At 41.0% G+C, this 16357-nt stretch overlaps 1 protein-coding gene across 1 annotated transcript in view; it reads left to right on the forward strand.

The window, feature by feature from the left end:
* Ndufs4 (NADH:ubiquinone oxidoreductase subunit S4) overlaps positions 1 to 8763 on the forward strand; it is a 108986-nt gene extending 100223 nt beyond the window's left edge. The window contains exon 5 of the mRNA XM_041663790.1: positions 8547 to 8763. Within this exon, the coding sequence (XP_041519724.1) occupies positions 8547 to 8650 (104 nt within the window). The 3' untranslated portion in view covers positions 8651 to 8763. The remainder of the gene's footprint in view (positions 1 to 8546) is intronic.
* Positions 8764 to 16357: the final 7594 nt, after the last annotated feature.

The raw sequence follows: 16357 nt of genomic DNA on the forward strand, positions 1-16357 counted from the left end.
ATCTAAGGTTTTAAGAATAATCCTGGATAAATTTTTAAAGTAAATTCTACAGAACATTATTTCTTTTTATATAAAAACTACTGGAGAGATTAATCAACCCATTTAAAGACACTTTTACAGCCTGTCGTTGGTGGCACACAGCTTTAATCGCAGCACTTGGGAGGCAGAGGCAGGCGGATCTCTGTGAGTTCGAGGCCAGCCTAGTCTACAAGAGCTAGTTCCAGGACAGGCTCCAAAGCTACAGAGAAACCCTGGAAATCCTGGAAAGAAGAAGGGGGAAAAAAAGACACTTTTACATTCTTATGGCTATAAACATTAATCCGAAGTAACACTCACTGTTTTATTTGATTGGCAAATATTTGTAACTTGATAAAGAACACATTCAAATAGAATAGAAGTCTTTGCTTACCAGTTTGGGAGGTCTTCATGAGACGTCCAGCAGATTCACCAGTGTAGTCACACTTCTCCACCACAGAAACTCTGTACCTATCCTTCAGCCTGTACACTGAAGCACAAGAGAACACCCCTTACTCCACTTTATAGTTTTAATTTTGCCATTAATTTTTTAAAAATATTTTTATTTATTTATTTATTATGTATACAATATTCTGTCTGTGTATATGCCTGCAGGCCAGAAGAGGGCACCAAACCTCATTACAGATGGTTGTGAGCCACCATGTGGTTGCTGGGAATTGAACTCAGGGCCTTTGGAAGAGCAGGCAATGCTCTTACCCTCTGAGCCATCTCTCCAGCCCTGCCATTAATTTTGTGACTTGTTTTTATAGTCTGTCTGGCCATTTGATGATCCCAGTAAACAAATGAACAGTTTATGGTAATCTATTCTAGTGGGAAAAAAAAAACTCTGGCTAGGTAATCTTTGCTGTTTTGAGTTCAAATAAATTGAGAATTTGGAGTTTCTGAAAAGAAAATAGCTCTTTGATAGGAACTAGCAAAGCTTTACAATTGGGTGCTTATTGTCCTGTCTGGAATTTTAGAACTGAGACCATAAATGCTATATGACTAGCTCCACCAGCATCTCTCTAATTCAGAGAAGCCTTTCTTTCCTTCTCCTGTGTGCAGTGTTAATGAAAAAACTGCACCTTATCCTGATGAGAAAGTATTCACAGTGGTGTAAAAAGCAGAATTTATAGGTCAGAGCCAAATCATAGTTTTTGGAGTATCTCTCACCCCCTTAATAATTATTGCTTGTCCACCTGGGTCTGACATAACATCTGGTGACTAACAGATAAACAGACACCAGAGAGCATCTGAGGCCTACGGGACCTGAGGAGAGCCCTCTGTTAGCCTGCCTACTCAGTGTTTCCCACCAATGTATGTAAAGGTGATTCGATCAAAAACTTTGTTCTTTGACTGTAAACTTCACAGTTAGCAAACTGAAACATGCATTTTCAGTAGACTTAATTTGTATTCCCTTTCCTTGGTCACTCATATTTGGCTTGTAAGTGAAATGAACACATACATTAAAGAATTTATTTCACTTGTGAGTTCCAAAGAAGCCTAGCAGGTATTACAGACAGCTCGAAAAAACAAGTCAAGACTGTAAACAGGGCACAGTAACAACACTATCAAAATTACAACTCCATGGTCAGGAGAAAGTTTTTTTTATTGTGAATAAGGGAGAAAGAATATCCAAAGACATCTAGAAGAGTCCAGCACAGAGAGAAAGAAGAAAAAGAAGCAGACTGGACATGTCCAGGGCAGTCTGCGAGAGAAGAGTAGCAGAGAATAGCAAGAGAGAATAATAGGGGCAGGGGGAGAAACCTCATTATAAAGAGAGTGGGAAGTAAGTTGTAGTCTGCAACAGTCTGTGAGTTGGCAAAGGGGAGGAGTAGAAGACATGAGAAGGGCCAGGAGGATAACACAGGCTTTGAGATGCATAACAAGTGTATGTGAATAGGGGTCTGAGGAGTCTGGAGGCTAGCATTGGCTTTGCTATGCACCATAGGTTCATGTCAATAGAAAGCCACAGGAATGGGAGATAGTTAAGTGGCTCTTCCTGACAGAAACCTGGGTCATAGATTCCTGGGGAGTGCTGGAAGTGTCCAATTGCAATCCTCCTGTAGTCTTGTTTGAGCTGAGCCAAGACTGTCACTTTGGATGAAGTCGGTGAATTTGCCCTTGGGGTGCTTCTGATTTTTTGAGGGTGGGGGTTTTGTTGTTGTTGTTTTGGGTTTTAAGACCTAACAAAGACAATATGAATTTAAACAAAGGAATGTTGAGATAAATTTCAAATAGATAAAAAATTGGTATTTCTAGAATAAGGTCAGTGAGTAAAGGTCAGCAGATGGGAGATAGGACAGAATTTATGTGCCTGTCAATGTTAGCCATTCACTTTACTGGTGATAATCACGTTCTCTGATACTGAACAGTTGTTCTAGGAAAATAGAGATGAGTTCCTCCAAGCCTCTGATGAACTGCTTTCATCAGTTGACCAACACGTGTCTGTTGTATGTATCGCCTAGAGATACTTTACCCTGAACTTGTAAAGAGCAACATGTGAACTCATACTGAACAGAGGTTATCCAGTGCCCATCTTGTCACATCCCAGTCTTCTAGCACCATGCTAAGAACTACTGGAGTCAGTGAAACGTGGCTCTAAATAGACATTGAAGAAGACACCTGAGCGTCGAAGGGCTGAACCAAGAAGGCGGCAAGAGTACTTTGCTTGAGCTTGGCCAGGAGGCCATGGAAAGTCGTTCTCCTTCTGGGCACACCATAGCTGATCGCAGAAGGATGAGTGTATTGAGCTGGGGGCTACAGATGAGTTTTTATGAGTAAGTCAATTAACGAGTTAGTATTATTTGTACCAAGAGCCTACAGAAGATTTCTTCCTACTTAGCTCTTTCTTCCCAATCCATGGTTGGGAGATTTCAGGGGGTTGAGAAAGGCAATGAGGATAGATGAAAATAAGGGAGAAGGGTTAGTTTTAGACCCGCCCCCCAGCTCTGGAATCATTTGTTTTATGGTAGGATTCTCTGGTGGTTTGGTGGGGTTCCTAGTATATAACAAGTTAAGCAGGATTCTGGTAATGCTTATAAATAGCTTGTGCCCCATACTAATTACTTCAAAATGTCTGGTCATGATTTTTAGATATTTGCATATTTCGTCTCAAGGAATTTTTTTTGAAAGGTGTTCTAAATTTCTAACTGGTTTTCAACTGTACTTTTGAAACACAAAAGTCACAGTTATGGTTGATCTCTTGGTTTGTTTTATAACAAATTCTGAATAGGTGTTTCCAGTTACTGATTTGGAAATACTAATCTGTATGACAGTGTGTTATTGAAAATACATTTAGCGAGACCATTGACTGTTGCATCAGAGGGTGGTGGTATTTGAAAGGTATCACAGTTCTAGCAGGTATAGGGTGTTTGTTACTCTAATGAATCTTCAGGTGCTGTGTGTGCCTTTATTTGCTTGCTGATCGCCTATGTCCTTTCACAGGATGGTTGTTCTGCCCCTTTATCCACAACCTTAGTCACTTCCTTAGTATTTCCTAAAACATTTTCTAAGATACTTACAATCATTTCAAAGTGGGATTTTTGAAGTGAAATTCCTGGGTCTTTCTTACCTTTCCTCACCTCAAACGCTAGGTGTCTGCTTAGCCTTCCACTAGGTGTGATATACCAGATTAGAGTCCAGGAAAGCAGCTTGAAGCCTTAAATATTTACCCTTGTGCCTCCTGTAGTGTCTCAGACTGGTTTGTTCGGATCTCCCAAGGTATAGTAGTATCTTCCAGTTGTGTGTCACATTATATGGTGTTTGCTTGTTTCAGCAAAAATTATTAAACTGTTTGCTTCCATCCTAATTAACGTCAGGTTTGTGGTTGTGTTCTCAAAGGTTCTAGAAGAACCTTTTGCAAGACTGGAATTGGGGGTATCTACAGTAAAATTTGTCATAAACGGTAAAAGAACAAATGAATGTTTTTCTTTATTACTGAGCCATAAATGAAATGGTTCTGTAAATCAAAATGAATGGATTTCTCTTTATCTCATATGAAAGTCATAACTATTGTGTCTGGTTTGTTTTCAAGGGCATGTGTGCGTGCATGGTATATACGTGCGTGTGTGAAAAGATTGTGCCAATCATTGCGTCGGAAATAGAACAGTCCAGACACAGTGTAGATCTATAAAATACGATGGCCTGCTTTTAGAAAAAAAAATAGTTATTGGACATTAAAGATCACATTTTAAGTTTCTTAAGCATTTGCCAGATGTACTTCTCTTATACTATAGCTTAAAGTACAAAATATTTTTGTGAAAGCATTCTAGTGTGTGAAACAGCAGTCAGCTTCTCATCATGTAGGTGCTGGTGGGTGGATTTGTGGCTAATCTGTGCCATATGGCTACTCTCCTAGTGGGAAGTGATGGCAGTCCCAGGAGCTTTACTCCATCCCTGGGCAGCTGCCTTGGACTCAGTTGCTTTGATCTTCTTGTAGCACAGCTGGAAAAAGCAGGGCCTGGTTTTGAGTGACCTAATAAGATAACATATGGGACCATTGTCGTAGACTGCACCTTCGTTTTATATAGGCATTCTTTAGACAATGTACTGTTTCATCTAAAATACAAATTTGAAATATTTGTTTTTTAAAAGAACTTAAAGGTGAAAAATAGAAATTTGGATATTGTGAATATTTAACTGAATCTGTGTTCAGTTTCATATAAAATTCTTCCTTTGTAGCAGCAAATTTCAGATGAGAAGTAAAAATAAAGGTTGTGTATAATTCCCATAGCTTGCCCGTTGCTAAGTACAGGTTCAGTGTCTTCTCAAGTGTTGTTCTTGCAGCTTCCTCATACTAGTGTCCCAGAACGGAGCAGAAATACCTGCTGGTGAATGGAAATCCAAGGTTCCATGGTCTTCCTTTACTTCACTGTCTGCTGTGATTGCTGCCAGCCTGCCTCATAACCCCATTGCTTTCCATCAGACAAATGCAGTCGCCTGTTCAGCATTAAGAACAAAGCTGGTTTCCACAAAAAACATAAGGGGAGTTTGTCCTATAGAGCCTAACAGTCATGTAACGGGGGAAGCAGTCATAGAGATCAGATGCAGACCACAGGTCTCTTCTGAACTGTGTCACCATTGATAACTATACATGAAACTAAACCTATAACTATAAAGGAAAAACTAAACCTGTGTCCAACTTTTCTACTCTTCTCTCATGGCAGTGGCCCTGACAGCATTCTGAAAGTCTGTAACCAGACAGATAATAAGTAGCAGAGTTGTGCCCAGGCTCTGATGTAAGGTGTGCAGTGGACTTTGTCCATATATTCCCACTTCATTTCCTGTTAGGACACTATTCTTAAACTGGAAAGTCTGGCTTGCCAGTCAGTAGGTGGTGATAAAGCATGTTTCTTACCCATCATTTGGCATTAAATTAATTAATTAATTAATTAACTAAATCAGTCAGTCAATCATAGAATTCCTGAGTAACCTAACCAATGACTGCCACAACAAGACATAGACTCAACATTAGAAAACATCTTGGTTCTTCCTCCATAGTTGGAACAAGGTGGAGTGAGCACTGTGGGCACATACATTTCATTTTCAGGAATTGTTAAAAAGTCTTGTAAAAATACTTCTTAAATGACAAAAAGTATACAATTAGGTTGAAAGGGAGTGGGTAAAGCAAAAACGGTAATTACAATATATGTGTGTATATATTTATATCTTATTTATTTTATATGTCTGAATGCTCTATTTTATGTGTATGAATGCTCTATCTGCATGTACACCCTTATTCCAGAAGAGGGTATCAGATCCCACTGTAAATGGTTGTGAGCCACCATACAGTTGCTGGGAATCAAACTCCAGCCCTACAAGATATATTTTTTTTTACAAGATATATTTTTAAAAATTTAGTTTTACATGTGAGGTGGACAGTGTATGGCTTTAAACTCAACCTATTTTTCCATGTGCTTTTTTTTTGAAAATAGATATATTTAGTCTGGATATAAATAAACCATAACCAATTACATATAACTTTTTTTTTTTTTTTGAGACAGAGTTTCTCTGTGTAGCCCTGGCTGTCCTAAAACTAGCTTTGTAGACCAGGCAGGCCTTGAACTCACAGAGATCTGCCTCCCCAGTGCTGGGATTAAAGGTGTGCACCACCACCACCCAGTATATATAAATATATTATATGTATAATTTATTATGTATAATGCCTGTCCCATAAGCCAAGTAACTTACAAAGTCAAACACAGACCTCAGTCTACCAGTTGTGTTCTCGCCTCAGGGCCTAAGTAGCTACTTTTTCTTTCCCTGAAACCTTCCCCAGAGATGACTACCTGGTGCACTCCCAGACCTCTTAACGCTACCTTCTCCAGGAAGGAAGGAGGGCTTGCCCTTCTAGAAGTCATCAGAGCAGCATGTAGTGTCATTCAAGTGGTGTGTTTCAGCACCGTGATTACTATGCATTTGTTTATTCAGTTTTCTTCTTCTTTAAGCAGCTTAGGTGGTTTTGTTTTGTTCTATCCCTTCGTTTACCCCCAGTCTCTAAAAATAGTCTTTCACATATAATAAGCTATCAGTAATTTAAACAAATACAAAATGTTCAGTAAATATGTTGTATTTGCTTCATTAAATTATATTTTACACTTATCAGCATTTGCCGATTGATGTGGAAAGTGCCTTACAAGTTTGCAGTCTTTGAATGATCATGCTCCGACTACTCCGATACTTAATAACTAGGTTGTTGCTAATTATGTCCAATTCCTCACACAGACAGATATAATTGACTCAGTATAATAGAAATTTATTTATATGACTACTTTGAGTAGATCCATTCCTCAGGGCAACCTTATGAAGTATATACTATCCTAATGTCTTTTAATAAATGATTTGAAGTGAGAGTAACCATCTAATGTACTTTATTTTATGAGATCTGCTTCTCTTAAACTGTAGTGTTGTTTTCTTAACGAATAGGGAAGTACTCAAAACATTTACTCTGAGTAATGTTGAGCAGATGAATTAAATAGGTACTTTTATGTTTCTTTTCTTAACCACTTTATTGTGATGAGCTCACATACATCACATAGCTAAATTAAGGCAGCCATTCAAACATCTGCCACATTCCAAACTCTAGACATCTCAGGGACCTGATAAACAGTGAGAAAGACTATTCTGAAGCCGGGGAGCTTCTGTCATAAACCCTTTTTCTGCCAATTATATTGTATGCACTTACCTACCACCAAAAAAAGAAAAGGAAAAAACTGTGACAGAATTGAGCTGGTCTATTGCTGAGTTTGCCTTTCTGATTTCCAGTTTCCTTGTAGGTATTGAGCTTTGTTTGAATATTAAATACCAGTAATAGGATGGTGGAGAATCAAGTAGTGTAACAGATTAAAGTATCATATTCAGTGCTACTGTTAGACTTTCTTAGACAATTACAGTAGGATATTTTGAACTTCACAAGTCAGTTTTATGGCATAATTGATAATTGGCCTGAGCGTTACGCATATACTATACCCATGAAGAGATACTAGAATTCTTTAGAAGTCACTTGTTTAGACTATATAACATGCAGTTTGGACATTTTATACATGATGATCATGAAATAGGCTTCAAGGTGAGTTATTTGAAAAAGAGTCCAGAGAGAAAAGAATGTTGGGAAAGTGGATTTTATAAAGGAAAATAAAAGCTGTAAGAGTTGCTTAGCCTAAGGGAGCATAAGGGTAACAGTTTGTTCAAGGAGGATTGTTGATTTGATTTTTCCCTTCTTTGGGGAGAACTAAATGGGACTCAAAAACAGAGATAGTCTTACAAAGAAGTCCAGTTTCCAAAGTTATTAAACACACATACACACACACAAAGGCATCTGGAGAGAAGACACAAACTCAGAAAAGAACATTTTTGACCAAAGGCTCAGTTAGGTTTGTCTTAAAATCTCCTGAAATTGAGAGTTTAAGTACAACTCTCATGGTCCCGCCAGATGTTCAGATCCAGCTGGATTTTAATCAGGTCTCAAAATTTGCCTTGTTAGTCTATGATTTGAACTAATCATTTAACCATTAAACAAATATTGAAATTCAGTTTTTACTTTTGTTAGTAAGGGGACAGAACTTGATCCTCTTCCAGGGTTGGAGAGATCTCTTTTTTTGATGTGTTCCAGACTGTCATAAAGACACTAGGTCTTAGAGCAGTGAGGTGATTATTATTATATTATATTATTGAGTGGTTTTTGTAGTGGTTAAATTTGTCACATATTAAGCCATTATAGAAATCTAATTCTACATATTGCATAACTGTTGGTAATTAAGCAAGGAATTTTAAGTATGGAAAAATTTAAATCATAGGTTACACCTTTACTTTGAAATATGACAACCCATCTTCAGGCAGTGTTTGGACTCCTGCGCAAAGGATTGAGAGGAAACAAATTACTAAATATTTATATTTCAGATATGTTGACATTTATTCCTGTTCATAAATGAACATGAAATTATAAAAGTAAGTCTTTTTTGCTGTGTTTCTAAAGCATCCTCATTAATTCTGTTCCTGTGGGTTTGTTTTGGTTTTGTTTTTCCTTCTAGGATGGAGCTATGATGTGGAAGAGAAGAAAGTTCCAAAACCCAAGTCCAAGTCTTACGGTGCAAACTTTTCTTGGAACAAAAGAACAAGAGTGTCTACAAAATAGGTTGGCACTGGCTTCATTTCTGCTTGACTGTGAATAAAGTCAGCTGTGCACTATTTATAGTCTGTGGATAATGCACCTCTTAATCTCCTAATAAATGTGACCTTTAAACCATAGGTACACTTGGCAGTTTCTATTTTAAGTGTTTTTGATGTCTCACAGTGAACACATTACAATTTCCTGCATAGAGAGATTTGAGGTGTTCATCCCTCTAGGAAATCATAGCACTTAGAATCTACTAAATTAAATGCCTGGAAACAACTGCCACCTAGGTGTTTTCTGGTTGCTTTTTGTAGCCACTCCCAAATCAATTGTGTATAAACTCCAAGCCATCATTATTGTACTGTCTGAGAGACTCTTGCTATGGGTAGAGGAGTACATGATTATCCTGCAATCTGATCACCCTCAACTTAATTCCCTTATAGCAAACGTTCTCCTTTTCAGTTAGAGCTTTGTATTTTTTCAGTGCTAATAAAAGTAAATGGATTTGTCCATACTACATTCTGCCTTATGACATCCAGTGGTTGTGAGTGCTTCCAGTGGAGATTTTTTGTTCTTAGGAAATGAATATTCAAAACAAAATAAAACCAATAGTTTTTGAACCTTTGGTGTTTTTAAAATGTAAGTAAATACATTTTGTTAGTTTCAGCAATGTAGCCTAAATGATTACCCACAAAGCCATGCTCTTGTGATGCTCTTAAAAAAATACCATGGCTACTAACTCTCATAATCACTGTATTGGGGAGGCACTTAATGGTTCTTGTTTTGCAAAGAAGAGACACAAATTAAGACCCAAGAAGGATTAAATAGTGGACTCAGGATAACAGTGGTCCCAGAGACTGAAGATGACACTGGACCTGCCTGCTTCAAAACCATGCACCATGTTGCTTATAGTAGCTACTGAAAAATGGGCGTTAGTAATAGCATGCTGTGTCTCTAGACTGTGAGTGTGTTCTTCAGGGTGTGAGTTCACACTTTCTTCATTATTTCAATAAACACTTGTAACACATTGCTCTAGCTCAACAAAATGAATCAGAATACAGTTTTGTTTTGGGAAGCAAATTGACAATCCTTTAAAAACATGTGAACACATACTCCATTTCATTCTAAAAATATCCCTTTAATTAAACAGTCAAGGAATAGACACCGAGATTCTCTCTGCAAAATTGTTTCTAAAACTAGTAGTTGAAACAATATAAATGTCTAGTCAAAGAAGTTGAGGTGAGTGGAGAACTAGGAAATTACTGAAATGAACAAGATGTCTCTGGGCTCCAGAGACAGGTCAGCAGGTAAAGTGTCTGTTGCCAAGCCTGGTGACCTGAATTCAGTTTGATCCTTGGGGCCCAGCAGGAAGAGAGGACCAACTTCTGCAAGTTCTTCTTTGACCTTTACTAGCACTTGAGCACACAAAGTAAAATGTTAAAAAAAAAAAAAAAAAGATGTGTCTATATGAATTTTTAGAAGGGATGCCCAAGGTACATTTGTTGGAAAACCAAAATTCACCCACGTTCCAGAACCAGGTGCTCCCTAGCCTGCCTTCAATGACCCAGCACAAGTGGCCATGTCATCACCCACCTATCAAATGTGACACATTTTCACTGTTGCCATGAGTCATATATTCCCCCTATGTGCGTATGCTAAGCCCAAAACCTTCATCACGGCCCGTTCTCTTTCTTCCATCCTCATTCAGGGGAACCCCCCAATAAATCTCAAGTGAGAGCCTCTGCATGGTGTGACTTTGTGGTATTCCTTGTCCCTCTAGTGTTTTTCTTTAAAAAAAAAATAGCAAAACAAAACTAACATTGGTGCCAAGACTTGGTAGAATATCCTAGTGCCTCTGCTTCCCTTTGGGGGACTAAGCTCCACTGGGACTCTCTCTCTTATCTCCAGTCCACCTGCACAGACCCAACTGTCCAACAGCACCCAAGATCCCAGTATTATTCAGGACTTTACAGCTCCTGACAGTGATTGGGAAATGGAGAGAGATTCCCTATGTGCAAGCTTTCTTTTACCTTTATTCCAAGCCTTCCCTCTATTCTTCCTGTTCCTCAAACTTAGCTCCTTCTGCACAGATGATTCCTTCCCTGCTCTTGATCCTGCTAATGAGGCCTCCTCCCTCTTACCAGCATCAACCTACAGCTCCTTCAGTCTCTTTTTCTCCCTCTCCAGCAGCAGGCTGCCCTAACCCTCCCTTACTAGCAACCACTTCAGTCCCCCTGCTACTTACTCCTGCTCCACTGTGGGACTCCCTCTACCTCTCCTAACCGGACTTAACCTGGCCCCCATTCTCTCTTTACAGGAGACTGCCAGGGTAGACAACCTGGTCAGGGTATGTAGATAGAAGTTTCTGTCCTGCCTGGTCCCTCAGCCGTTCAGTCCCAAACACAGAGGCTTATATTATTTATAAATTGTTTGACCTTTTGCTCAAACTTATTATCATCTAGCTCTTACAACTTAATCCATAATTTTTTATCTATGTTTAGCCACATGGCTTAGTACCTTTTCTCAGGAAGGCTTTCTCATCTTGCTTTTTCTGCATCTGACTGGCAGATGCATCTGGCATCTCTGCCTCTCCTCTTCCCAGAATTCTCCTATTCTGGTCACCCTGCCTATACTTCCTGCCTAGCTACTGGCCAGTCAGCATTTTATTAAACTAATACAAGTAACAAATCTTTACCGTTTATAAGACCATTATTCCACGGCAAAGGTACATGTCCCTTTTTCACTAAGGGAACTCTCTCAGATAGAAAAAGAACTGAGAACTCACTCCTCTACTTTCATTTAAAAAAATCCAACATATCACTCAATCCTATAATCTCACCTTCCATGACATATATATGATTCTAACTAACAACCTACTTCGTGAAGAGCACAAGCAAGTTTGGGAACAGGCTGGAGCACTTGTAGATGCAGCATACACACCCAGTCGGGATTGCCAGTGGAACTACAATGCCCCAGGAGGCTGGTCCCCTTAAGGCTGCCTTCAAACCAGTAAACTATGAGAAACTCCGAGAGATTGTCCCGCACAAATAAGAAAACCTGTCATTTCCTAGAATGCTCATAAACCTCCTCTTAGAGTGTACCAGTCTAGGCTCCCAAAACCCAGAGGGTAAACAACTCATCACCTCTTTCTTTCCCCAGAGTTTCCTCAACATTAAGGTTAAGCTTAAGCATCTGGAGAGAGGACCCATAAACCCACAGGCAGAAGTCTTAGCACTGGCCTTTAAGGTGTACCAGGGGAGAGATGAGAAGGCTCGTAAACAGAAAAGAAATAGCAAACGCTGCCCAAGGCCATTAACCAGCTTCCGCATCTGCCACCAGGTCCCTGCCTCCAACATAGTCAGGAGGGTCACTGCACCTGGGCCTGCCCTAACTCCCACAGGCCATCTCAACAATGTCCAAGGTGCCATCAAGAGCGACATTGGACTGTTGACTGCTCCGTGTCCTTCAAGACATGGGGACATCAGACTTAGGCCACCCTTCAGCCAACCTTTTAGGTCTAGCCATGGGTGATTGAGGGGGCTCTGGGCTCCCTTGGCCAGACCAATTGTCATCGCTGACAGAGAGCCCTGGATAGTTGTTACACAGTATCAGGGCAGTCCATCCTTCTTCCTCCTGGACACCAGAACTACTTACTTGGTCCTGAAGTTTTGGGTACCCACCTCTCCTCATTCCCCTATTGTTGGGGTAGGAAGACAGTCTTACAACCTCACCAGACCTTATCACTCAATTGGATTTTCAGGGAGAAATGTTCCTCTCATTTCTTCCTGCTGGTGTCAACCTGGCAGCCCTTACTAGGAAGGGGTCTTCTAGTCAAAGTGGGAACCTTTATTTCCTTTGCTCCCCATTTCTTGACCCCAAGCTCACCAGTAGCCTCCCCTCCTAGCCACCCAACCTACTGGCTCCAACACGCTTCACAGGTGGACCCCCAAGTCTGAGGTTGCCAAGCACCATTCCCTCAGTTATAAGACCCTACCCAGTGCACCCAAGCCCAGGGCCTGCTCTCACTCCAGAGCCTCAGGGGATTGAAACCTGTCATCTCTGACCTCCTAAGAAAAGAAAAATCTACTTCATCCCACATCATTCCCCTTTAGCACCCCTATACTTGCCGCTAAAAAGTCCAATGGCGCTTACTGCCTGGTTCAAGATCTCCATCTCTTCAATTCTGCAGTGGTCCCCCTTCTACCCGGACACACTCCTTTCCATTATCCCCTCAGGAACCTCCCATTTCTCAAGGATGCTTTTGATGTCCCCCTTCACATACAGTCACAAACCACCTTTGCTTTCACCTAGACTGACCCTCTTAGACTCCTGGGTCCCCTCCTTTTGCATGCTTGCCCACCCTCTATATAAGGCAGCCCATGAACCCCTCCTCACAGCCGTTTCAGAAGCTCCCGCAGGCCCTCCTTTAGGCCCCAACACTACACCTTCTAAAGCTAACCCATCCCTTTTCCCTCTATATACAGAAAAAGAGAGCTGTGCCCTCAGAGTCCTAGGCCACCAACTGTGTGGCCTCCCTTTGTACCTGTAGAATACCTGTCAAAGAAATGAGGCCTTCTCACCCAGGGATGGGCACTCCGCATATGTACTTCAGCAGCTCCTCATTCGCAGACCCAAATAACCAACTTGTGGATCACCCACCACTACCTTGTCCCATAACCTGTTCCACCTGCTCATGCATAAAGGCTCACAAACTCTACCTTGGTCCCAGGTTCCTTTTCTCCAGGTGGCATTAGTAGAACTTTCCCGTCATGCCCACCCGGAAAAGCCCACCACTGTGAGGGGGTGACCTGACCAACTCGACAGACATCCAGGCCCAGATCTAGCACTTTATGTAGGTCAAGCTACTCCACCTCTGAGCTGAGGAGCCTCAAGGAGGAACCACTGCTGCAGAACCGGATCCGAGAACACAGCATTGCCACCAAAGATGAAAACCTAAAGCATGGCTGTCTCTGCAATGGTCTGCTCCTTACAGTGCTTCAGAGACCAGAGGCCTACCAGACCAGTGCTCGTGGCCATGAATATTTGCATGAAGAGCTGTGTGGGCAAAAAATAATAATAGACTGAGTGACATGCTGCAGTTTCCAGTGCCACTGTGATGAATGAATGCAGGGGTGGGAAGGATGGAGGAACAGCCATGGAGAGAGGCTATGTGGATGTTCTATGGCCTGTACTGCCTTGAGGCCTTGTTCATGTCTGTGGTCCATGCTGCTGCTGGGACCATGTTTGGGTCTGTGGTCCTGCCAGGACCCATGTTGATGTCAATGGTGGTCCTTGTTACCACTGAAGGCCATGTTGATGACTGTGGCCCATGGTAGCACTGTGCGGGGCATTGCTGGGTCTGTGATCCTGCTGCAGTTGGGGGCTGTGTTGATGTCCGTGGCCTGTGTTACCATTAAAGGCCATGCAGATGTCCATAGTCTGTGCTGCCACCTAAAACTGTATGGATGCCCATTGGCCAGACTACCACTGGGGGCTTTGTGAGTGCTGAGGTCCATGACACATGTCGACACTGGAGGCCAGGTGGATGTCCATGAGCTATGTTCCTGCTGACTGTAAAGGGCAAGGAACTTCTACAGTATCAATGACTGCAGACACCCAATGAAAGACGTAGACAACCCCTACCCCCACCGAAAGTAACAACCTAGACAGGAAGCCATTGAAGAGAACTCCTAATTGTAAGACAGAAGCTGAAGTGTAACTCTCCAAAACAAATGGCCTACTGGGGTGGTGGGGGAGACTCACTTTTCTTTAAGGGGCAGGCCACCAGGAGGTTGATCATGCTCCAATGACCATATGAACAAAAAAAATTGGACTGTCTTTCTCTCTCTCTCTCTCTCTCTCTCTCTCTCTCTCTCTCTCTAAGTCTTTTCTGGGGGGAGGACTTGGATGCAAGGGTAATTAGTGTGTGTTATGTGAACTTCCCAAATAATCAATAAAAATGCTTTTAAAACAAACAACAACAACAAAACACCCTTGTCAAACTTCACAAGAACTTTACCTTGATCGGGTAAAGCTCCTACCTCTGGCCTTTCTCAGACTTCAGGCTCTCCCCAAGCAACCTCCTTCCATCTCACTATTTGAGCTCATGCACAGATGACCGGTTCTGACGCATCTTTAACCCAAACCTTCACCTCCCCTACTCACCTCCTTACTCTGTCATCTCCACTACCTCTATGGATTTTGTTTGTTCTTTTGTTTTTCATTTTTCGAGATAGGGTTTCTCAATAGAGTTTCTCTATGTAATAGCCCTGGCTCTCCTGTAGACCAGACTGACCTCAAACTTACAAAGATCCGCCTACCTCTGCTTCCCAAGTGCTGGGATTAAAGGCGTGTGCCTCCACTGCCCAGGTTCTCTATGGAATTTTACTGACCACTACCTACCTGGTCATACGCCAACCCGTCTGTCTCCAATCAACATCATGGATCAGGTCCTTCTCTCCCCTCCAGATCCCTTGTTTTTTTCCCTAAGTGGCAGGACCCCTTCAAGGTAATTCTTGCAACCCCCCTCTATAGTTACCAAGCTTATCAGAGACTTAACAACTAACATCCACATATAAGTAAATGCACACCATATTTGTCTTTCTGGGTCAACTCACTTGGGATGATTTTTTTTTTCTAGCTCCATCCATTTACCTGCAAATTTCAAGATTTTATTTTTTTAAATAACTGTGTAATAAATCATTATGTAAATGTACCACATTTTCTTTACCCATTCAACCACTGAAGGACGTCTAGGCTGTTTCCAGTATCTGACTATTATGAACACAGTAGCAATGGACATAGTTGGGCCCTGAAGATAAAAGAGAAGTACCTCGGTCAAAGAAATTGTGAAATCTAAAAAGACCCAGACACAAGACATCCAGGAAATCTGGGACACTATTAAAAAAAAAAGACCAAATATATGAATAATATGAAGGAGAAGAAGAAACCTAGGTCAACAGCATAGAAATTATTTTCAACAAAATCATAGAAGAAAATTTCCCTAGCTTGAAGAAGGGGAAGCCTGTCAAGGTACAAGAAGCATACAGAACACCAAATAGACCAGAGTGGAAATTCCCCATAACACATAGTAACCAAATCACTAAATATACAGAACAAAGAAAGTATTAAAGTTGCAAGAAAAAAAAGACCAAGTAACATATAAAGGCAGACCTATTAGAACACCTCCTGACTCTTCAATAGAGTCTTTATTTAGTATAGATTGAATGCACACCCAAACCAAGTAGTTGAACTCAAAACACCAATTCGGTGATCCTAATGAAATTGCATTTTCCTACATGTTTCTAAAATGGAGAAGGTAAAGATTAAATGACTAAGATATCCACTCATCACTAATAAACTAGTGGTTTACTTCCTGTGTGCCATGCAAGGTGCTGTGGGAAACTGTGTGGGAGGAGGGGAAGAGAGGTGGCACGGTGGTTGTCTCCTCTAAGGGTACATGCCTGACCTCTTCGGTCCTACAAAGTTGATCTCACAGAACTGACAGGACTGTTTGGTTCTTTGTGCACTCTGTTGTCTTTGTATTGTTAATTACTTCTTTAAGAATGCTCGGATTATAGAAAAGTTGGAATAGCATGCTATATAAAAATGATAAAGAAGAGCGTGAATGTGAAGTATACTGCTCGAATTGATACAAGCTAGGGTCTGTTTCTGGTGATTTATGCCCTTGGATACATTTATTTATATAAAACAAAATTGTGATACCAT

This window comes from Microtus oregoni, unplaced genomic scaffold (assembly GCF_018167655.1).
Source record: "Microtus oregoni isolate MIOR12 unplaced genomic scaffold, Mior012 000014F_ref0000157, whole genome shotgun sequence".
NCBI classification, from domain to species: domain Eukaryota; kingdom Metazoa; phylum Chordata; class Mammalia; order Rodentia; family Cricetidae; genus Microtus; species Microtus oregoni.